At 40.6% G+C, this 24988-nt stretch overlaps 1 protein-coding gene across 3 annotated transcripts in view; it reads right to left on the bottom strand.

The window, feature by feature from the left end:
- Positions 1-24988, bottom strand: part of LGR5 (leucine rich repeat containing G protein-coupled receptor 5) — a 122980-nt gene that overhangs the window by 6292 nt on the left and 91700 nt on the right. For 2 of the 3 annotated variants that reach the window (XM_059936498.1, XM_059936500.1), the window contains 11 exons: positions 19374-19589; positions 17520-17591; positions 14667-14735; positions 13211-13282; positions 9562-9633; positions 9345-9413; positions 9132-9203; positions 5734-5799; positions 4505-4576; positions 1451-1522; positions 499-624 (listed from right to left, as the gene is read on the bottom strand). In XM_059936498.1, the coding sequence (XP_059792481.1) occupies positions 499-624; positions 1451-1522; positions 4505-4576; positions 5734-5799; positions 9132-9203; positions 9345-9413; positions 9562-9633; positions 13211-13282; positions 14667-14735; positions 17520-17591; positions 19374-19589 (978 nt within the window). The remainder of the gene's footprint in view (positions 1-498; positions 625-1450; positions 1523-4504; positions 4577-5733; positions 5800-9131; positions 9204-9344; positions 9414-9561; positions 9634-13210; positions 13283-14666; positions 14736-17519; positions 17592-19373; positions 19590-24988) is intronic. The other variant, XM_059936499.1, reaches the window with a different exon arrangement.

Genomic DNA, 24988 nt, shown 5'->3' with positions numbered 1-24988 from the left:
ACTGTGGTTTAATATATATATAGAAAATATATATGTGTCTATACATATATATATATATAAAATCTTTCAGGGGACTTTATCGCTAATAAGTGTAACAGGTTTTAAAGAGCATTACTTCCTCAAACAAATATTAATTTAGTACATTTTATTAGAACATATACATAAGCAAGACGAATTTAAACATGTCAACAGGAGTACAATTATGTTATGATGTTATTTAATTACATGTCTTAGTTTGTATCTCATGGATCCCTGGTTTTCAAACTCTTCCCATGAACTCTGTGGTTCCAGGAGGCATCTTTGAAGAAGGAAGGAAGTGCGGTCAGGAAGACACTCTCTCCCACTCCAGGGCTTGTCCTAACAATGCCCCAGGGGTGGGGGACTTGAAGGCATGAAATGCAATTCAAAAGAGTCCCATAAATTTTGAAAACCACTATAACACGTCTATTGTTTCACATGACCACAAATGTATCTTATTAGTTTTAATGACAAACTCACTTGAGTTCTGGAAAGTTTTCAGATGATATCAAGCTCTGTAAGGCATGATTTCCTGTTAATTTTAAGTGAGTTAAACCATGTAACCCAGTTACAGGAAAAGACGACAGGCGGTTGGATGATAGGTCCCTGCAAAACATCAAACAACAATTGGCTTTTAGTCTGTGTTAGCATAAAACGATTATGTTAAAAAAGCAACCTAAAGATGATTAAACTGCTCCATAAAAACTTCTAAGCAGGGTCCTTCCTCTTAATGGTAAAAGGAACCATTTTGGTTTTAGCTCCTGACAACTCTTCTATTTACAATCAGAATTGCAGGAGGAAAAATGTTTTAATCACACCCAAATTGTAATTTCTACATTCAGCTTAATTTTGCCAGATGGGGACATCGAAAATCAAGTGGAGGGTGCTACATGTAGTTTGAAAAGTAGTGCTGACTAGATCAAGTTAGGGGTGAGGGGAAAAACATTGTTGGGGGATTATTTTCTTCCTTCTCACCATAACTTCTGTCTGACCAATTCCTTCCTTCTCTCTGAGACACGGGAGAGGGGGAGAGGAAGGAGCAAGAGGTGGAAAGGGAGGGAAAAAATGGACAGGAAGATCTTCTGTTCGTCAAGATGGCAAACTGTAAAATGAAAGACCTTTAGAACTGAACTGATGTCTTAGTCCATTCCACCTGATGGCTCAGCAAAAATGGAAAATTTCACCTCAATAACCAGAACCAGCTGTCACCCAGGTCATCGTTTATCCACGTAAGGACGCACATGGCCTTGGAGGGGCGGGGGGTGGGACGTGGGGTGCTTCTTTCTGGCGTGATCCAGCTCCAGTGCAGGAGACACTGAGGGCTGGGCATTCTGTGCGCTACAGGCTTTTTCAGCAAAAGCAACAGTTTTGATTAATCAGATGGGGCCCAATTATTAAAAGACATGCCATAAACAAGTCATGAAATACTCACAGCTTTCTTAGAGATGGCAAAGTGGAAAACGCATTGGGGTGAATAATGGCAATTTTGTTCCAAGCTAAATTCCTATTAAAAAAAAAAAAAAAAAAAAAAGGCAAGTGAGAGGATTATATAAAAGAAGACTTCGTGAAGTTTTACCATATATATTCATTCTTCTAACAAAATGTAATTTTCATTCAGGACAGGAGCAATTAACTCATCAAATCATCTTTCAGATGCAGATATTAATAGTATAAAATGATGAAAGAGAGAATTTTAAAGCAACCTTGTTTAAATCAATCCAGGAAAATCCTTCAGGTGGATATTTTAGATTTTACTCTCTTCTTGCTAAAAAGTTGACTTTAACATGGTTGTAAAATTTTATTAGGGCATTTCTAAGATGAGTGGGGGTCAGGGAGTTGGAAGAGACAGGAACTTCTGAGGCTCTTCCTCTGACAGGCAAGTAAATTTTAAGTTATAAAATGCCCCCGGATATGTAATGAAACTCAACAAAAATTTGTGTACATTGTCCATGTATGTCAGGCCTTAAGAGAAACACAGAGATACTGTCAAAAAAATTCCCAGTAAAGAGAATGGACATTTAATTCTTAACTGGAAAATGAAGAAGAGAGGGGCTAGCATAGGTTGGAAATAAAAGCCTTTGATAACAAAATCTACAATTTATTGAGAAATAAAATTCACTCACCCCTTCCCTCCACAGACATATATGTAATGAAATGTAGATAATTTTACAGGAATAAGAACTTCCACATTTTAAAAAAAGAGCAATGAACTTAAAATTTGTATTTTTAAAATGCATAACTCATAAGGGAACTAAAGTGTAGACATTTGAGGAAACTGAAAGTGATCCCCGTCAACTTTTCTCTAGCACAGGTAAGTAATTTATTCATGGTGTTGGGCCCCCTGAGTTACCTAGGATAAATGGTATTCACAGAACATTTACATTCTCATTTGAAAGGCCCCGAACTGGGGGAAACTGGAAGGCTTTTTAGTTTGCTCCTTTCATCGATCGCAGAACAAAAGAAAATTCCAGCTAACAAGGGGAAGGAATGGCATGGAAGGAGTGGGAAAGCCACAAATGGGAATTGAGTAGGAGACTGTCTTCTGTTGAGCTGCTCATCAAATAAATGTCCAGTGAGGGTTGCAAGCCCTGCCATCTGCACTAGATGCTGGGGATAAGAAGATGAAAAAATTCTCATCATTTTCAGGTAGGGCGTGGTGTACCTGTTGGCGGTGCTGAGTGTTGAGTCCTGTAGCAGAGAATGTGCAAAGCACATCAGAGTGGAGAGGGCTCAGAGACAGGAGATCTTGTTCTTATGGGATGGACAGGGGCAAGTTAAGAGTGGGGAGGAATCCAGTGGGCGACAGGACCAGGAGAAACAATGGTCCATGTGTCAAGGGACTGGGAACTGGTGGGTGAGAGATGAAGGTGTTCCAGGGGGTTGGAATCAGATTCTGAAGCATGGTGTTTGGAAGTTTGGTTTTGGTATTGAAGACAATAGGGGAATAACAGAAGATTTTTGAAGCAGGGAAGTAACATGATTCAATTTCTACTTAAGAAAGATTCTCTTTGGAGAATGAGATGAATGGGTAAAGACTGATGGTGGAAAGTCCGGGAAAGAGGGTGATGACAGTGATCTAGGAGAGTGATTCCATGGGTCTTTGGTGAAGAATATTTCAGTTCTACTCTCTTAGCAAATTTCAATTGTACAACACAGTGTTATCAAATATATCAACCTTTGATATATTTGAAAAAGAACTAACTTTTGGAAACAGCCAGAACTCCAACCTGGTGAATAAGGCAGGTAATAAAAGTAGGTAATGTACAATATCTTTGTTTCACATTTATTTTAAAAAGTTAAGGAACTTCACAAGCCGATTTTAGACCAAACATAAGGAAAGGGCAACACAATTAAATTCAGAGCAAGATGGTTTTCACAGTGAATTTTTGGGAGAAAGTGATTCTCCAACGTGAATTTAAAATGTTTTGAGGAATAGTATTATTTTATGAAGGTATAGTCTCTTAAATGTTAAGAAAAACTTTAGGAAAGAAAGGTTTTTTTTTTTTTTTTTTTTTTTTTTTTTTTTTAAGAAAGGGTTTTTAACAACATCCTGCAGTTTAAACATTACCTATTGTCATTGTTCACCAAAATTACACTGAAATCCAGTTTCGGGATGGAAAAAAATCTGTCACGCACAAAAAATCTGTTACCGGTTTTTTTAAACTTATGGTTAATATATGGTATTTTCAGGTAGTGTGTGGTCTACCTGATGGCAGTGCTGAGTGTTGAGTCCTGTAGCAGAGAATGTGCAAAGCACATCAGAGTGGAGCAGTATTTATGGTACTTTCAATATGTATTAATATATATAATAATCTATTATGGTATATATTAATATATTATACATTTATATATAATATATTAATATATACAATATATTTCAAATATATGGTATTTGCAATCATAAAATGGAATTTAATATTTCCAAATCTTAGTTGTCTGAACAACAGAAGCATTTTCCGGGACAGTTGTGCTTAAACCTTAGTGTACTTGTTAAAATACCGATTCTCAGGCCCTACTCCAGAGGGTCTAACTCATGAGGCATGTGAGACCTGGACTCTGCATTTTTTACAGTCACCTCCAGGTGATTCTTAAGCACTTAGAGAGATTCACATTGAAAAACTGTTTAACCAGGAAAGAAAACCAGGCAGGAAGAACTGTGTGGTCGCCCCAGTTTTGCAGGCAGAACAATCTCTGCCAATTCCCGGCTAGGAACAGAAACACATTTTGTAGGCTGTTCAATAGCTTGGCCTCCTTCCTCTTTATCAGAGTTTCATGTCTGCTGACTGGCAGAGAGCAGATGGCAAGTTTACTGCTTTTGAACCTGTTCCTGGAAATGATCATGAGCAAAATATTTGCCTTCTCCTAGCAGATACGTGCACAAAGGCCCAACAATACAAGTATACAGTGAAAAGAAGATATTAGGGGAAGACCCGAAAGAGATAAAAAGTGCTCGACGTTGGGGAAGCTGCTGAGAGACAGTACTCACAGAGAGCGGAGGCTAAACAACTGCTGGAAGGTGTTGGCTCGAATCTCACACATTTCATTATGTCGCAGGTCTCTGAAATGACAGGTTCCAAAGATTCATTTCGGAGCCACCGGTTTCAAAGATTAGTCTTCAGAGAACTTTTACAGAGGGGTTACCTGCCCTCAGTCACAGGAACACATGAACTACGGCTACCCAGTGACACTGAGAAAAATTTCTCTTTGTTTAAAAAAGAACACTTGCAATTTATCCACATAAACAAGTATTGCCTCTCTTTCAAAGCAGCTATTCCCTTTGGGTGAATCTGAAGCTATATTCCAAATGCCAACATCATACACCTTGAGGATGCCTCTCTCTGCCTTCTGAGCCTTTCTTATATTCCTGGAGGGTCTTCAGGAGTGTCAAGTCTTTACCTTTCAAAGTGGATTTTTTCCTCCTCCCTTCCTTGCCCAAAGGCATTCGGAGAAAAATTAAGCAGAAAAGGATAGATGGTTAATATTGTTTTGACCAAAACCAAAGCATGACTATAAAGCAACAAGGCTGATGTTTTATGGAGAAGGCAATTTTAAGAGAGGAATTCTAAAATGTTTCATACATAAGTAGCATCAATGGCACCTGAAATATGACTAATATGGACCTCTTCTGAAGGTTACTATTGTGGTTTAGAATAGAATTTTTTTTTTTTTTTGGCCGCACGCACGGCTTGCCGGATCTTAGTTCCCAGACGAGGGATCAAACCTGGGCCCCCGCAGTGAAAGTGCCAAGTCCTAACCACTGGACCACCAGGGAATTCCCGTGAAGGTTACTATTGTGAAGCAAACATACCAACAAACTCAAGTACCCCCATATTAAAACATAATGCCATGCAAATGAGCTTCACTTGTGTTCAGGAAAAAAACAAAACAAAACAAAAATAATGCCACTCATTGGATGTGTAAGTTAAAAAGCATTCCAAAGCTCAAATAAACCCAGTTCATTACTATACCAGGTTAGGGAAAAAAAACCAAAACATAATAAATGCTTTACTTATAGTATAATGCATGGTAAAATAATATCGTCTATGTCTCCCAACTTTACAGACATCCTATACAGTCACAGCTCCTGTGTGTAAGAAGGGAAAGCATCACATGTCTCCCCAGTGAACCACAGGGTAAGCAAACCAATGACCCCTGGAAATGTGAGTTTTGGCTCTTGGTTTTCGCTAGGTGACTTAGAGACTCTTACAGACATACATTTTCTGAAGCTTTTGGCAGACTGAAAAACTGGGTAAATCTTCTAGCAGGTTATAAGATAGATCTCTGAAAAACAGAAGGTACAGAAGGGAAAATCTGTTACATATTAATTGTAAGGAAACATGCTTTGCTCTCTTTTCCCCTCCACGGTGATCTAGCTCCCAAAGGCAGACTATGAACTTTTCCCCAGCCCTGATGTGCAGCAGGTAGTCATAGGCATTATTAGATTAAGCAGTAGATTCAGATGTCAACTGAAATGTAACTGTTATACTTCTTTAATTGATTTAAATAATTTACTTAATGAATTTATTTATGTTTTGTTAGTGATGATCTACAATGTTCTAGCTATTATCTTACAGAAATGAGTACAAATTAAATTAAGTAATTGTGCCTCTGTTTCTAAGAGCTGCTATATCTCTGCAGCTAAGAGAATCACTGTTGGTTCTTTTCTAATCAACGGAAAAAGAATCCCAACAACAATTCAAAACATAGCACTAACTTTGAAATCAATCATTACAAGGGGGGAAAAAAGAATCTAAGAAAGTCTTCAGCCAAAACTCAACAAATTACGGAATAACAAAAACATCTGGACATATTTATAGTATAATATAACTAATCTAAAACAAGCCATGGTAATTTGCAGAAAGCTTAAAAAAAGAAAGCTGGTAGATAAAGTAACAGATATATATAAAATTTTGCCTCATGTTTTAAAAGTTATCAGCTAATCAACTAACTCACTTTCATGCCTGATTCTAATTCTTAAAACCAGATCACCACTATGCAACTGAAAAATTCATATTGTTTTCTGAGAGGATTTTAAATTACTTTATTTTTGAAATTGATCACTTTATCTTACATTTATTGAATAAATAGAACTTAAGTAGAAATACAATTCAATTTACTACACATGAATAATTCAGATAAAGCTGTGTGCAAACACAAATTTGTAGTTTACACTAGAGATTTGAAAGACCAAACCAAACCAAACCAAAACAAAACAAAAATGCCCCACACCTATGCACAAATACAGCTGATTAACAATATGGTGTGTATTTTTGGAAAGTAGTGATTGTGATCAAATGGACACACATATTATCAAAGCTGATAATTTGGTTCACTCATTTCCACAGACAGCAAGGGGAACAATCCTTCCTGTGTAGTTCTTAGTAGAGGGTACATGAAACCTTCTTCTACATAAAGACACAGTGTCACCACCTTCCTACCTATTACCTAATGATTTTCATGGCTAACATTGACCAAGCACTTCTTATATATAGACACTATGTTTACAGCTTGACCTGAATTATTTCATTTAATCCTTGTGGTCACCTTATGAAGGAGACATTTGTGTTGATTCCCATACAAAGCAAAGACTAAGATCACCAGCTAGTAAGTGGGGAAAGCCACACACAGTCAAGTCATTCCCATGGAGAAGAAGCAACTTGGAGGCAAAATCACTCATGTACAGTGACATCGCCTCATGTAACAGCTACTCAGTGGATGACGCAGCCAAAGGAAGAGAGCACTCAGACCTGTACTTCCAGAACATAAAGCAGAGTGGAGTAAAGGTCACGACCCGGGGTTCTACTCTCAACTTTAATTCTACTTCGTTGATATGCTGGACGGTGCATTGATGTCTTTTTCAATTCTCTTCTTAAATGAGAAGATACTTGCTTTGCTGATCTTGCAGGGTTGTTGTGAAGAACAAATCAACACTACAGGTTGACGTGCTTTGAAAATGGCCGGATACTGCCATTAATGTAGTTGCCATCTTTCAGGCCTTTCTAGGTTTCTACTCCAGGAAAGAATAATGGTGTAAAGGAAGCGGGAAAGACAATGATAAGAGCTAACATGGTCCAAGAGTTTACAGTGCTCCAGGTGCTGGTATAAGTGTTTGACGTGTAGTAACTTACTGAATCCTCATGACGATCCCCTGAAGGAAGTGGCTACATCTCTTATTTTATAGGTTGGGAAATGGAGCCCCGGAAGGGATAAATAACTCGCTCAAGATACTGTGATAGCATAGAGGCCGGATTTGAACCAGAAAAATAGACCCCAGAGCTTTTGCTCTTAATCAGTTTGCCAGTCAGCTTCCGTGTATGCAGCTTTAGACCCGGGTGGTTTACCATTCGCTGTGTGACATACTGGAGATAGATGCGATTTAAATACTGGCTCCCTACTTATTAGTTACAGTATGTGAAATCCTGGTCATGTTACTGGGCCAGCTTCCTGAAGAAATGAGGATGGTTATACTTATTCTGGGTGTGGTGGGCAGAGTTCAAAGATGGCTCCTGCGATTTCCACCACCTGGTGTCCATGCTTGTTCTCCCACTTATTCAATCAAACCATCTGCATTTGAATTCGAACTCTGCTACTTTCTTGCAGTGTGATTTTTGACAGATGTACTTTACTTCCCTAATTCTCTCTTTCCTCACCTGTATCTATACCTTCTAGGGAGATATGAGGTGAAGAAGAGGAGACTTGCTCTTGATCCCCTTCCTTTATACAGGAATGACTGACTTTAAGGCTGTTATGGGGTTTATTGCAACTCCTATCACTGAGCAACTGCGGCCTGAAAGTGACGTAGTGGGCTGGGGATAGGGGAAGGCAGAATCACTGAAGAACGTTCCCATTCTTCCACTTAACATTTGTAGAGCTGCTTGTAGTTCTGCTACGCCGGAAAGCTTGTGGTGGAATCACAGGTGTTCGACTGCCGCAGAAGTCTGCCACGTGAGAACAGAGCCGTGCGAGAGACTAAGGGTGCTTTCACTACATCGCAGCAGTGCTTGAGAAGATGATCACAGGGCGTTGAGGGGGGAGGCTGAACATGGACGGTCAGAACAAGGCTCTTCCAATTCCTACAAACTACTTTTTGTAAAATGTGGGAAGGGCAGAGGAAAAAAGCCCCAAGTCAACAGAAATAACATATGCAAGCTGTTTAGCCATTAGATGAAACATTAGAACATGGCACCCGAAACTATACCGGAAGAATGTTTGGTTGCCTTTATCAAGGTCTGTGTGGGTCTGATAATTTTATTTTGGCATCCATATTGGGTTTTTGATCCACGATTTTCTTTTTTTTTTCCTGCTCTGCAGAGGATTTGGGGCTGGGGGCAATGAAGTTATTTTGGCTTGTTCATATCCATTTTCTGAAGGGAAATGTGTGCTAGTTGAAACTCTAATGGGAGACTGTTTGGGGCTTGGAAACAAGGGGTACGTTGCCATTTATTAGCAGGGTCACATCCGAGAGCCACTTCCTTGGCCCCAAGCAGGCAAAGGAGGCCTGACCTCCTGAAAACCTGCAAGGAAAGAACTTTCTCCTCTTTTAAAGGATTATTGAAATAATGTATGTCATTTCACCCCCGTATACACAACATTATTGCTTTACTGACACGCACAGCGCTTGGAGATTCGGTAACTGATCGCAGACAGTTTGAGGAAGAGATGAGATCTGTGCTCCAGTTAAAGTCCTGTTGAAACACAAACCAGATATCATTCTTGTATTTAAGCATCACACAGTGACATATTTTGATTCACTGATGTTAAGACTGGTCAGGCTTGAAGGGTAGTGCAAGTTCTGGGCAAAGTCAGGAGCCTACTCAAGTACTTACAGACTCTCCAGGCTCGCGGTACCAGTTAAATCAGGAAATTCAGTTATTTGTGAGGCGCCATTCAAAGTCCTAGAAGGAGGAGTACATGAGTATTACTGGGAGAAGATTCTAGGAAGGGGTCATTTTTATGGCCATTTCAAAGCACTTGAAATGTTCATTTGGTCTTCACAGCAACCTTGCAAAGGGAAAATGATCTGTAAGAGAAATAAACACTTACAGTGTTCTTAGTTCAGGTAAATGTTGAAAAGCAGATCTCCCAACAACCTGGATAGGGTTGTCATAGAAATGTCTGAAAAAATCCAAAGACCAACGTCTTAGTATAAAACTTGAATGACAAATGAATACCTGTTCAGAATTTCAACAAATGCCTTCAATGTACTTATGTAATTTTGATTACTTGGTTTCAGGTAAACCTCAAAAGTATTTTCATTCATATTATGAGACTTTTGGTGAGAAATCCATACTACATAAAATTGAAAATTTCTGACAGCAAGGCAGATATGAATGTCAGTTCCTATGGAGAAAAGCAAGTGAACTGACTATAGTTATACTTAAAGCTCTTCCTCTGCCTCCAGTATCTGTGGACTATCCATTGAGTGGCAAAAGATAGTTCAAGGTGCTGGCAGTTATATCATTAGCTAAAGAAAGATGAAGTTCTATATAGTTACATGAGGGTCATATCCTCGGTCAAATCTTATGACACACACACAAAGGATCCTTCAAATTATTTGAGAGGAAATTTGCTACTCTGGGTTTTTGTAACATTAGATTTTAAAAAATCAATGATTGCTCTAAAAGGTAAGACATTATTAGAACTTCAAAAATATTTTGTTTTACAGATGTTTTCAATGTAATGGTATTTGAACTGCCTGGTCAATGGAGTCCCACAAACAGTTCTTAGCTGAGACATCCTTCCAGTTCAATTAAATTCAACAAATATTTATTGGTGTCTCTTATGCTCAAAGCATGAAGGTAGGTACTGCTTGCATTTAAAGACTGATTTATTAAGGAGGCTGTCATTGGCTATCTACTATGTGCCTGGCATTATGCTAGATGCTGGGGATGTGAATAAGAATGATAAGGTGTCCCTGCCCTAAAGAAGCTTGGAATCAGTTGGGATAAAACAAATAAATAAGGGGATATGACTCTCTGGTTGACAAAGCATTTTCACATCTAGAGCTCAATTAATCCACTTGCCAACTTTATAAGATCCATGGCATAGACACTTTGGTACTATTTCCCTCATTTTTGGAGGAAGAAGCTGAGGCTCAGGTACTTTGGTAAGTTCATTATCTCCCAGAGCTTCAACTTTCTAATCTGTTAAACTAGTGTAATAATACTTAGTAGTAGGGTTTGTGTACACATTAAAAGAGCTAATGCACATGTAACATCTGGCACAGGACCTGGGATATAGCTGTCACTCAACATGCCCAAATCCCCTTCCGCACTTCCACCCTCTGACTTCTTCTTTTCCCTTCGATTAGACAACTGGTAAGAGAAAGGGCTAGAGCTGGACTATAGGTCTTTTTTGTTTGTCTTGTCTTGTACATCTTTTTATTATAAATCTTTTTCTAGAATATTTTTATTGAAATATAGTTGATTTACAATGTCGTGTTAGTTTCAGGTGTACAGCAAAGTGGTTCAGGCATATATATATACACATATATTCTTTTTTTACATTCTCTTCCATTATAGGAGGACTATACATCTTATGATTTAAAAATGGAGTTGTCCTCAGAATATTACATTATCCCTTATCTACACTATATGCTTGTTTGTATGTAATTATGTTCATATACCTGCATGCATGTAAGTACAATGGGTAGCTATGAATACACATGCTTATGTACATCAGGCATAAGTATCACAAACACAAAGGCAGAGCTATAGGGTTCTCAGGAGGGAGTTCTCTCATGAGGTCAAGAAAAACTTCATGAAAATGCCATTTGAAATAGACGCTGGAAAACAGAATTTCGACAAGCATAGTGAGGGGATGGAATCATAGGAGCAAAGGAAATAAAGGAAGGGATTTGCTCTATGAATGTAGCTCAGTTGGTCTGGGTTATGGCGTAGGGTAATTGAGGAATGGGTCAGGACGGTTGGCTTGGGCCATGTGGAAAGCTGAGACTGTCAGGGAAAGGAGTTGGCGTTTAATGTACACAGACAAGCCTGACTGTATGTCTCACAGCACGAGAATGACAACATGGACGCTGTGCTTCCAGGGCGAGCGCTCTGCTAGTGGCAGAGGCAGGGGGGTGAGTCTTAGACTGGTAGAAATCTAGAGGCAATGGCTAGCAGAGGGGGCTGGTGGCAGAGGGGATGGAAAGAAGTTATGGATAGGATGGGGACTACAGAGGTAGAAATGAGGCCTGGGTAGCCAATGGACAAGGAAAGCAAAGAAATCTGAGTCAGGGGGAGTATGGGCCGGGGCGGTAGTGACAGAGATAGACATGGAGGCAGAAGCAAGGAGAGAAGAGCTTCCGGGAGAAAACAGTCAAGGCCAGCAAAGAGTGGAGAGAAGTGCTAATAAATATTGGGGGCTGTTAGTCCTCTTCAAGGGGTATTAACATATCAAAAGGGTGATTAAGAAAACCAGTCCTGTGGCTTCAAGGAAAAAAGGGGCAAAGAAAGGCAATGCAATCTGCCAACTTCTCAGTATGTAAATTCTCTCTAATGAGAACTAATGTTTACTGGCAACAAACTTTAACCCCCTTAGTTTGCCAACATACTGTCAGAACGTTTCAGAAATGATGAATGGTATTTTTTTTTCTCAGTTGTCAGGGCTAATTGGGATTCCAGCTCATTTGTGACAAATGCTACACGGCTCCAGAAAGCCTCTCAATCAAGTTGGCACAGGATGCCGAAAATCTGCCAAGAAGTGCCCTAGAGTCCTTTTCAGAAGTCGTCCTTACTCTCCTCCTCCATATTTCAGACCCCTCACCCATGACCTTAGGCCAATACTATGTCCCAAACTTGCCAGTTGTCTTTTAATTAAGAGCCAGCCTATTACTTACATATTTTCACCTTCCTATACGTACCTACACAGGATCAATTTTCTGTTTGTGCTAAATATGAAACATAGAATTAATCCTACTTTGAAGTTGTAACTCTATCTTATGCCATGATGGCATATAAATCCTCATACACACCTTTCTAGCACATATGCACCTTTCTAGAATTACATCCTAGTTTGTATAAATGCAACTCAGTGTTTGGACTCGAAAATGAATGGGTATAGAGACTTAGCATAAAAGAGTAGTCTCTTCATCTCCCCCTCCTTGCAGTAAAGGACCTCTATCATATATAATAATGTATGTATGTATGTATTTATATTTCAGCTTTATTGAGGTATAACTGACATATAAAATCGTACATTTAAAGCTTACAGTGTGGTGATTTGATATACGTATACATTGTGAATGGATTCCCCCAACCTAGATAATTAACTATTTATCACATATTTATCTTTTTGGGGGTGAGAACATTTAACATAATAATTTATGTTTTTAGTATACTTGGGTTCAAGTTCTGAATGACTAGGTGACCTTGACATTGATGCTCTAAAAGTCAGTTTTATTCCTTAGAAAACAGAGATAAGCAAAAAAGCATTTCATAAGATTACTGTGAAGTGAGACAAGGCATTTGAAGATACCAAGCATAAGGCAATGCACATTGTAGGTCCTAAGAAAAAGAATCTCTAATATTGCTTCAGCATTTGGCTAAAACTTAGCACAACATCTCCATACACATGACAGTGACCGAGACAAAACTTGGGCAAATATAGAACATTTATTGTATTATGTTTAAAAGTGCAATGCATGCTCTATTGCAGGATAGAAAAATTGAAAAGAACTATGGCTACTTACATTGTAATAAGAGAAGGGTTGCCTACAAAGGCTTTCTCAGGTATCGACTTGATATTGTTGCTATGAAATCCTCTAGAAAGAGAGGAAAAGATAATTTATAGAAAATAACCTGTGGGGTAAAATCGTTTAATAGTCCCCTCACCAAACCCGTGGCAATAATCAGCAATTTTAGTAACTAGAGGATAAGGTTAAATTCCTCTATGCATTTTGAAATGTTTGTGCCCTCACTTACTCTCTAGGAGAAAAAGATATCACAAGCTGTCATCTTGAAAGAGGAATAAAGAATCTGAAAATAATAACTGTGCTTCATGGAAACTTACAACCTAATGCTATAAAAAGAAAATCCATCTGTTAATATCCAATAGAGCATCATGGTATAACAACTTGAGACCGAGGAAACCATCTTTGGAGAGAGGATTATGATCACTCCTCCTCACCCCATTTGAAGCCAGGAGAAGAGAAAATTGACTTAAGCTGCAGTCAAGTAGAGATTTAAGTAATCTCCTTATGAGGACAAAATTTCCTGAGCTGAAGAAAGGTGCCCCAGCCCAGTGAGTCTGTAATAACAAATTGATTCTCATCTGTCGGTACTAATGTTGTCTGACTGGCAGAGGGGCAGAGTCAATGGTCTTTGGTCTATGTGGGTCTGTGGCTGAATGAGGTGAACGGCAGTCTTGGGGCTGCCTGACCTGGACAATGATGACTTCCCAGCTAAGCCCCGTGTGGGGTTTCCTGAGGCAGAACCACATAGAGGCTTTTTCTTATAAACAAGCCCTGCCGTCTACCTCCTTTAGCTGTGTGTCTTATTTCTCTTTGCCAAGAGAATAGGCTCTGTGTTTATTTTCCTTTCCAAGTGTTAGAACATTACATAGGTTATTCATATTTTTAGGTACAAAGAAAAGTAATTAAATTATAATATATAAAAGACAATATATGCAACCTAATAGCTGAAAGTTCGCTTTACTGTAGTAAAATAGTGGGTTTCTTTAAAAATTAAATAAGATTTATGAAACATTAAAAAATATGAAATAATGTATATGAAGGCATCTAGCACTATTCTAGGCACATATATTGTGTTCATCCAGTCCTATGCAACCTAGGAAAGTTTGTCTTTCGAAATGCTCAGCAAATAACTGAATTCCGATAGAGTTCTCTACAAACTTATAACGTATATAAATGTTGGGAAAATGTGGCTTAGGAAAAGAGTATGGCTTAAAGAAATATGTATCCTTTTTTTCTAATATATATATATTAGAGAAATCCATTATAAATTAAGAAAAGATTATCTGCCGTTTGTTGGTGATAGAAGCAAATTAAAATATATTTTGGATGTAGTTAATCATTATTTACATGACCTTTTAAATTTTTCTGGTAAGTCATATTAGGTGCAATAGTCAAACATATTCTAATATAAATTCACAAAGAATAGTTCTCCCACTAAATTTGTCCTACTTACAGTTCTTTAAGGTTGGACAGTGTCCTGATTGCAGTGGGGAATTCATCAAGATTATTATAATTTAAATCTCTGAAAATAAGTAAATAATATGTTCAGTTTTTCACTTAAAATTCATATAGATTACATTTACAAGGAACGTTAACATGCTTTTCCCATGGACCAGTATCATTGATAACAATTCTCATTCCTTTTCTTGATGAAGAGATTTTGTGGGTTGGCTGACCACCATCATTCCACAAGTATCTGCATTAAAATGGTCATTAGACTGGTCATGAGAAATTTCAAAGAGTCACGGCTCAATGGCACTGGGCATTAAAAGAAGGGAGGGGACATACAGCAGTGTGAATGTCCAAGCGGGAGGGACACTTGGCCAGGTGTTGGCGGCTGGCCGCTGTAGCTCTTCACCCGAACCCGGCTCACCAAGCTGCCAGCTAGTCTGTGCCCTCCTCGGGGCTCCTGAACCACACCCACTTTCCGGTCCCCTCCTCCATTCTCTGACTTTGTCCCACTGCTTTTCAGAGTCTCTCCTGAGAGGACATCTAGGAGAGTGGCTTTGTTCCTGACTCCGGTACAGTTCCTGTCTTTCTCCCAGCCTGAGGTCCAGGATGATAGCCTGCTTTTGGAGGGGCTTATGTGGTACAGGGCACTCTCAGGAAGGACCTCAGGTCTAGAATTTCCACACGGTCACAAATAAAGATTCAGATCCGAAGGGTGACGTTTTCCTTGGTCTGTGAGGCAAAGCTCTCTATCATCCTTCCAGCATAGAGACGGAATGGCCGAACAATCTCAAATCATTCGTTTCTCTATCTGTTATGACACAAATGGCTTTTCAGTTCCATTACTCACAAGCACTTTATAGACTTAACTCCACCATTTATCTACATCTCCATATGAAAAAGTAATTGCCTCCTTGTCTCTGGGAACGGCAGATTTCCCAGATGACGCAGAAAAACCTTTTGGTCAGGCAATCAGATGTGGTTAGATCTTCCTCTGTGGGGAAGAATTGCTATTTAATTTTAAGAGAGAGATAATTTGACCAAGTTAAACATGAATCAAGATTCCTACTTGTCTGGCACAAACCATCCTTAAGCTATACAGCAGGCAGGAAACTTGTGTCTTTTGCGGACATAAATTTTCTTCCTGTTTGTAAATCTCTCCAGATGCTCTGTTTTGATTAAACGAGGATTGGGTCCTTATAAATTACTTAGATTTCTAGTGAGGGAAAGGAAGAGGTTGGGGAAAACCAATCTACTGAGTCTCTGTAGCCCTGGGCAAGGCGAGGGAAGAGGGGACATTGACACTCACATGAATTTGCCCTGAATGCATGTATTGCATGAATTTGCAATCCTGGGTCCTTACCTCAAGCGCTGGGGTAGGGGGGATGGGGAAGACTATTTACGGAAATACCTATCAAAGCCCATCTTGTTCTTTTGTTCCCGTTGTGTTGAAAAGGACTGGAAGGCGCTATCCATTGCTAATATTCCCCAGCCCAGCCTTGGTGTAAATAAGGGAGACGTTCTAATTTTTCCAAGCCGCTGATGGGAACAGCTTGCCTGTGCCTTTAAGTTGACTTCAAAGTCCTGCCTGGACAAGTTCACCTTTGGCATCTCCTTATGAGGCTGATTCCTCCTTTCTAAGAGGAAGCACAGAGTGACTTAAGTAACCCTGGAAGGACAGCTGTTAGGTCCTGCAGGAAATGAGTGGACCCACATCTGGTTAGAAGCTAAATTGACCAGGTACAAAGTGCTAAGCTCTGTATGCAAATGAACAAGGGCTCCAAAGCCATAGGAGGTGTGGTCTTTGGTCATGTCCTTCTGCAGTCCTGGTCAGAGCCAGGGTTGTAGATTCAGCGGCGCTGTGTGGCTTAGTACACTTGAGTGTTAAAAACATGGAGGTGAGGAGGGCGCAGCTGGAACCACTTCCTCTCCCAGCACACACAGTGTCCCCACTGCCTGTCATGGCACCCCCGTGAGGCCTCTTACTCAACAGGGCGATGAAGAGCGGCCCCTCCCCTAGGAAGCAGCTCAGCCCTGGGGAGGCCCGTAAGAACTGTTCTCGCCGTGGCTCCGGGTGGTCAGCTGGCTGGACTCTATGTATTTGTATTACAGATAGCAACTCAGAGCTGAGGTTTTGACCCACTCTTTGGAAGTAGGGTATAGTGGTAAGCATGGATTTTGGAGTCAAACTAGAGAAGGAAGCAAATCCCAGTTATGCTGTTGACTGGCTATGTCGTGTTGATAAAGTAACTTAACCTTACTGGAGCCTAGAATGGTATGGTAGCACCTGCTCTCATGGGATGCTTGTAGGAGTGACTGAAACAACGTATGCTGAGCGCTCAGTACAGTATTGGTTAGAGATACACTCAATAAATGTACTACTGTTACTACTTTTTAGACTTTTGAGTTGCTTCAGCAGGAACCTTCACCATTCGCTAATGAGACGCCTGTTCCTTTTGGATTGGACAGAGTTTGGCGTGTGCTACTCTACATCCTCTCATTCGGGGGATTGGACTAGACTCATGAGTAGTGAGCCCGAGTGACAATACGGAACTGATCCTTGACAGAGTACACATTCCTAAGCAAACAGTCACTGCTCAGTAGAGGACATCTCATTTAGCTTATAATGATTCTAACCAATTTATCACTCTTGATAGATTAAAATAAAATCTCAGTTTTATTGTTCAGCTCTGTAGGGTGTGTGCGTGTGGGTAAGATGAAGCCACTGTAAATATCTGTTTAAAGCTCAGGCAATTAACCAAACCAAATAGCAAGTCTGACTTTAAGGCTATTTTGATTCCTTCAGAATAGTCATGAAAACACTGAAAAAAGGGAAACAAATAAAAGGTCAACTCACAAAGTCTCCAGGCTGTGGAGCCCATCAAAGCATTTCTTTCCCAGGGAGTGGATTCTATTGTTATGGAGATGCCTGCAGGAGAACATTACTGACAGTCATGAAGGCACACTGCACATGGAAACTTAGGCACAACATTTTGATTGCTGAAATCCAAAGAAACTTATGCTAAAGAATGCACTGATTATATGTAAGAAATGCTTTGTTTAACGTTTTTGTTTGTTTTAAAGGCTATCTGCCCCATTCACTCTTACCACAGATGATCCCATACCCCAGAATTTAATAGGCAGTCACAGTTTTACCTTTTGGGTTTGAGATAGCATGGAGTGTATAATAATCACGGAGTGAGCAACGAGACTGATAAAAGTAAATTCAGGTTGTTCAGTATGGCTTTGGGATGTAGGATACTAAATAGAGATTCTGACCAACACTGACAAATGGAGGATGGAAGGAAGGTCCTAGGTGTACTAAGCACATTTTCCATTAAAGCTGATGGCTTATCATGGCTACATTCCCAGGGTGGGGCTACAGGTTAAGAGGAAACAACAATCTCAGCCACAGACAATGGGGATCAGATTTTTTGGCTGCCCAAGGAGAGTAGTTATCTTGACATAGTATAAATGGCTCTAATTATCATCTTTGGCTCAATGGTTAAGTCGGTTAGGTCAGGGCCAGTGAGAACAGCTGTGTGCATAACTGAAAACCGGACCAAGTCCCAAAGGGGTTTTTGGAAAATGGGCTTAAGGACAGGGGGAAAAAGAATAGCTGGATCTCTGTAAATCCATTCCCTCTAGTGGAGGGAAAAATTAAAGCACCTACCCAGCTTCTGGTGGGATAGAAGCATCACCTTTGTATGTGAAATTCAGTATAGAAATTTGTTACTATCAATCACCCCACATGTCCTATCCTTTCAGACTAAGGTTTTCATTCTAATAAATATATGTTGGTTTCATGTGAGATCTTTGTGACATTTATTGAGGATCTTTTACATGCAACACATGAGGAAAGAGGGTTGAGGGGAGCCTAAAAAGATGGATGAGATGCTGGCCAGCCCTCAAAGGCGTATATACTGCAGTGCAAGAGACTGACGTGTCATCAGGAAAAGTGGAATGATTGAAGACAGTGAAGGGCTGGTGGGGGGCATGGAGCAAAGCCAGAAATAGTGCAGAAGACGCCTTCCACGAAGTCACCATGCGAACTGCTCTTAGAGGCTGTCAGGCAGCTACTGTTGTCCTATATCAGGATTGATTGATTGACTATTATGTTATACACGTGGGGCATCCTTCTACACTCTTGAACTGATTATTTTTCAAACTATTACTTGAGAATCTTTTTGATTTACTTGAAATAGTGAAATCTGGACCTCAAAGGAAAAAAGCCATACAAATGCATAGCTGGCTGTCAAGGGTTCATTCCTTGCTTCTGTTCCCTTGGAAGGGGTTCAAGAAGTTCTTATTAAATAATAAGAAGGGCATATTTCAATTTGACCTGCATTATAAATTATTATCAGAAATAAGGGATTTTTTTATTAACTTCGGTCACAGGACTAACCATACAGTGTGGTGATTACCTGTACAATACACAATGGCTTCCCTAAGACAGAGGTCATATTTTGTTATCTTTGAATGCCTAGCAGTGCTTGGCCCTTGGCAGGTGCTCGATAAATGCTGTTTAGTTCTTTTACACCATTAGAACATTTATGAGTCATTTTGGGGGGTTTTCCCTCCCTTAAAATGTCCCTATTCAAAGTCTGAAGGGCTATCTGTTTAAGGTCAAGGTCTTACAGTGAATTACAAGGTGTTACAGTGAATTTAGAAACTGTTAAAAGAGAGAGGAAAAAAAATCAATAAAACTTACAGAACCACCAAGCTGGAGAGGTTTCTAAAGGCGTAGTCCGGTATGTGGTGTATTTTGTTCAGGGCCAAGGTCATGGCCTGCAGTGCTGATAAACTCCTCAAAGCCTGGACAGGGATTTCTGTCAGAGCGTTGTCATCCAGCCACAGGTGCCTCAGAGAATACAGGCCACTGAAACAGCTGGGGGGCACGGAGCTGATGTGGTTGGCATCCAGACGCCTGGGGAAGAGAGCAAGCAAGAACAGAAGAAGAGAGCGAAGCCCAGGCACAAGTTGCGCCTTGCAGGAAAACCTCGCCCAGGCACAAGATGCCCCTTGCAGGAAAACCTCAATATGCTGATTAATAGGAGTGAGACAGGGCTCGGGGCCCTCAGGACCCCCTGACATCTGGAGCATTCTGCTCTCCCGGTAGCCTCTTCTCACTCATGAGTAGAACCACTGCTGTAAAATTCCACGGTGCGGTGATTGTCTTCCAGCCTTGTGGATAACATGCTTTCCAGCAAGGAAGTGGCCTCCCCTGGGGTATAACGTTTCAGCGTGATCTTTTAGCTTCCCTTTCTGAAACCAGGAGAAAGACACCTTCTCTCCTCCTTCCCACCCCAAGACAAACAAATGTTGTTACTTTCCTGGACTCTTTTGAACATACAAAACATACTTATTGACTAGCTCTGGGAAAAGATTATTTCAGTATTTGAAAGGGACGAAGTAATTTTTACAAGGCTGTCAGAGGCATGCCTCAGGGAGAAGGGAGGTGCCCCCCCCTTTTTCTTACTATTGTGCTGAAAAGCCTAAACCTGCAGGCTTTCTTGCTCATCCGAACCAAAGGCATTGAGCAGATGTTTGTTTTTCTTGACATTTTAAATGAATAATAACATTAACAGCTTTCCCAGTTTTTGCTTGCTTTTTCTACACATCATTTTTTTTAAAAATGGGGAAATACATCTAAAAATAGGTCTAGTTAATAAGCTGTTGCAGCTTCAGAGCCAGCAGAGGGAGTGCAATACATTTATTTCACCCTAATCCAACATAAACAATGCCTGTAATGACAATGCCTTAACTTTTCGTATTGAAGGGACCAGACAGACACAAATTGAAATTTCCTGTAAGGTGCATGAACAACAGAACCATCGACATTCAGCTATGCATCCAACAGCCCTCATTCATTTTTTCCAGTCTGTTCTCAAGGCTCACACATTTGTTTGCATTTTCAAAGCTAGGATTAAAGAAAGAGAAGAGTTGCATTTTAAGCAGCACATGTATTAGGAAGGATTAGAAAATCACGAGTGGATTTTGAAAAATGTTTTAGGAAGCACTTAAGACTAAACAGATGCAGGAAGCACACCAGGATCACAAAATAATCCCCTGCAGACCAAATTTAAACAGTTTAGAAATAGATGGAGTTCTCTGTGGTAGGGAGCTAATCTCAATGGAAAGCGGCTTCCTCACTTTTGGTCACACGTGTCACTCCACTCATGCTCTGGCTCCTGCTTCTCCTGACTGAATGGGGAGGGATGCCCTCAAGTCCCTGGGCCAAGTTTTGATACTGAGATAAGGTCACTTGGAACAAACAAGTCAGGTGTCACAGCCCACTCACAATTAAATTTCCAGTAGAACAACTATCATTGCAGGCAGCAGAAACGCAGCTTCCAAATATCTCAAGGTTCTGTCTACAAATGGAACTGCAAAGGTTTAGACGAACTCAACACCGTCTCTTCCCCGTATTCCAGCAACAACATGCTCGGCCCATGTTCAAATAAGGTATAATGTCATCGGGGAATGAGGTGGTGCTTGTTTTTGTTTGACTAAGAGTAAAGCACATGTGTAAACTCTCCTTAATGACTGCACTGATTAAAGCATGAAGATTTTATTTAAATAATATGAATTTCTGAGTTTTAGTTGACATACTGATGACTGCTAGTTGCTTATGCACTGAAACTACAAGTGCTTCTAAGTCCTGAAAAGGATTGACATTCAGGTTCAGCGTAGCCATCAGGTTACATGTACAGAAAAGGCTTTCTCTGCATTGAGTCGCAGGTTTGTCTTTTTCGCTATTTAAGTTACTACCAAAGTTTCTGCTGGATCTTGAAGTGACCCTGGTATCAGTTTCCAATGTTAAAAAGTCCATTTCTCTGGATAGATGTCTTTTATGAATCATCTCCCACCTCCAGTAAAAAGGATGCAATCTGGCTTCTACGCCGTGATCTTAGAGCAATTTGCTATCTAAAATGAGTAGGACAGGGGCTTCCCTGGTGGCGCAGTGGTTGAGAATCTGCCTGCCAATGCAGGGGACACGGGTTCGAGCCCTGGTCTGGGAAGATCCCACATGCCGCGGAGCAGCTGGGCCCGTGAGCCACAATTACTGAGCCTGCGCGTCTGGAGCCTGTGCTCTGCAGCAAGAGAGGCCACGATGGTGAGAGGCCCGCGCACCGCGATGAAGAGTGGCCCCCGCTTGCCACAGCTAGGGAAAGCCCTCGCACAGAAACGAAGACCCAACACAGCCAAAAATAAATAAATAAATAAAAATTAAAAAAAATAAAAAAATAAAAAATAAAATGAGTAGGACAGGGCAATTCTTCACAGTCCTAATACTCCAAATACTAATACACCCTGACCCAGTACTCAGGTATCCTGAGTGCAGCATTAAACGTTTCTCTTTCTCAACAGTTTCTTCATCCAAGAAGCTCCCCACAAATGATATTCCTTCTCAATGCGGTGTTTTGAAATCCGTGTCCACCTGGCTGCAGTGGTCCAAACCTATTTCAGAAAGTGGTATATTGTTCACGCTCAGAGGTATCATCTGAGTCAATCTTAACAGAAGATCCCAAGGCAAACCAGAGTATAGAATTCATCATCCAGCCACTCATACAGGTAGTTCTTACAGAGCAAGGTTAAGACTGTGGACAAAGCAGCTGGCAGGGCACGAGTTGTGCCTATTCAGTGAGTAAACAGAAAGCTCATGTTATGTCAACCTGGTCTGGTGGGGCAGTTGGGCGTTTTCTATTCATATGCTTGAAAATGCAATCGTTAAGCACTGGAGTGTAAGTAAAACATGAGAACACAGTACATGAAAACACACGTAGAAATGTGGTTCTATAATATTATCAGGTGCAACAAGTATAACTACATTATATGGCTCCACTTTTTAAGGGTTTTTTGGTTTTCATTTCTATTTCCTGCAAGTCACAAAGGTGTGTGTTTGTGTGTGTGTGTGAGCAGTCAGCTCAGAATCTGTGAATCAGTGCAGAGGTTTGGGATGAGAAATTTTGGGTCCAAGTCAGAGAGCAGCTGTATGACCATGGCCAAGTCAACAGACTTCAGCTTTCACATCTGTAAATTGGGGGTAACTCTATCTTACTAAAGAAAATAATACAACAAGACTTTGTAAACTATAAAGCACCTTAATGATTTTTAAATTATTACTGCTTGAAGTGGGTTAACAGTTTGCATTTTTGTCTTTTGACCATAGAAACCAGTCAGAAAAAAAGAAGTCAATTAAAATTTTCCCTTAGTCAAAAGTTGGTTAAAATGAGTGCCAGCTTGTCAGTGAATTTCAGTTCTGAGACATGCAGACTACTTCTTTCATCCCTCATAACAGAAATGATGAAGAGGTGTCTGCGATTAGACACCCTTACTTTTCAGCCTTCAGTATTATCATTACACGTACGTGTGTGTGTGTATATATCTATATCTATACCTATCTATCTGTCTATCTATATCTCAGTATCACAAAGGGCAAATAGTTGTGTTCCTGATACATTACTGAAGAGTACATCTTCACTCTGAAGGCAAAGAAGAAGTGGTGACATGTGATAGATGGCACATTCTCAGAGAAAGTTCCTAGCAGTGATCTTGGCATTTAAGTATCCATCAATAATGGGGCAGAGGCAGCATAAAGCCTGCGGTGCAGTTAGGTGTAGCAAAATGAAACACTTTAACAAAGGGAGTGGCCTCACCTTCTTCTGGACAAACAAACCTCTTAATTATGATCTTGAAATGCAATCTGAAAAGTAATCACTATATGGGAAATAGCACCCATTTTATGCTCTGTATGTTACTTATAACTTACAGAAAATGATAGATAAAATAAAATGTTACCCTACTTCCTATGTCACATGCAACCACCTACATAATGAGCATATGGTAAACTGGAAAGTGCACTGAGTTAGGAGAATTAAGACACAAATTTAAGTCAAGACTCTGTCACTTATTAAATTCTGAGATTAGGGGCATTCTGATTAATTTCTCTGAGGGTCAATTTTCATATCTGTAAAGCAGAATCACAACATGTCACACAATTGCTATGGGAATTAAATGAGAAAAATATGTGCAGAAGGGTTTTGCAAACAGTAAAGCACTCTACAAATGATAGGCTTATTACTGGAGAAAAATCTTCACATTTAGGAAGTAGTATCATTCCCCCTGCCCTGAAGTTTCTTTTGTTTGCTCTGAAGCATCGTAATCCTTTGTAATTTCAAATCTCTCTATCGGAGATTGCCATTTTTTTTTTTTTTTTTGGTCATATGGACTGACAGGATGGCTGATTTTGTACTCACTGTACATCCTTAATACATATGTCCGGGGCTTCCCTGGTGGCGCAGTGATTGAGAATCTGCCTGCCAATGCAGGGGACACGGGTTCGAGCCCTGGTCTGGGAAGATCCCACATGCCGCGGAGCAACTAGGCCCGTGAGCCACAACTACTGAGCCTGCGCGTCTGGAGCCTGTGCTCCGCAAAAAGAGAGGCCGCGATAGTGAGAGGCCCGCGCATCGTGATGAAGAGTGGCCCCTGCTTGCCACAACTAGAGAAAGCCCTCGCACAGAAACGAAGACCCAACACAGCCAAAAAAAATTAAAAAAAAAAAACAAACATATGTCCAGCACTGCAGGTTTTGACTGGTGTTATAGGAAGGCTTCCTTCACAGAGAAAAGGAGATGCACACATCTTTTGTGTTTCTCCAGCAAAGGTCCAAAAAGTCCCCAAAGGGGCTTCCCTGGTGGCGCAGTGGTTGAGAATCTGCCTGCCAATGCAGGGGACACGGGTTCGAGCCCTGGTCTGGGAAGATCCCACATGCCGCGGAGCAACTAGGCCCGTGAGCCACAATTACTGAGCTTGCGCATCTGGAGCCTGTGCTCCGCAACAAGAGAGGCCGCGACAGTGAGAGGCCCGCGCATCGCGATGAAGAGTGGCCCCCGCTTGCCGCAACTGCAGAAAGCCCTCGCACAGAAACGAAGACCCAACACAGCCATAAATAAATTAAAAAAAAAAAAAAAAAAGTCCCCAAAGGCAAAAATGGCTGAGGAAAAATATGATATCATCTAGTGCAATAACAGAATTTTTATTAACTATGAGCCTCTGCAGTGTCCCTTAGAGGACCACAAGTGATGAGAAATGGATTCGTCATGCCTTTTGGGCATATGTTGAAACTCCTTCTCTGGCGGGAAGCCTGGATGTCGGAGGGCTCTACCATTGCCAAAAGGGATTCTACCTCACAACCTGCTGGGCCAAGGGGGCTGTTTCTCAGGGACTCTGGGTTGTCTCTCCTCACCACTGGCACCTGGTCAGGACAATCCACTTCACCCTGACAGGCCTCAACAACCTTGCGTATCCAAGGTAAGCGTT

The sequence above is a fragment of the Balaenoptera ricei genome, chromosome 10, assembly GCF_028023285.1.
Source record: "Balaenoptera ricei isolate mBalRic1 chromosome 10, mBalRic1.hap2, whole genome shotgun sequence".
Taxonomy (NCBI): Eukaryota; Metazoa; Chordata; class Mammalia; order Artiodactyla; family Balaenopteridae; genus Balaenoptera; species Balaenoptera ricei.
Note: the sequence above shows the minus strand (reverse complement) of the source record. Positions and strands in the feature narration are given on the sequence as shown.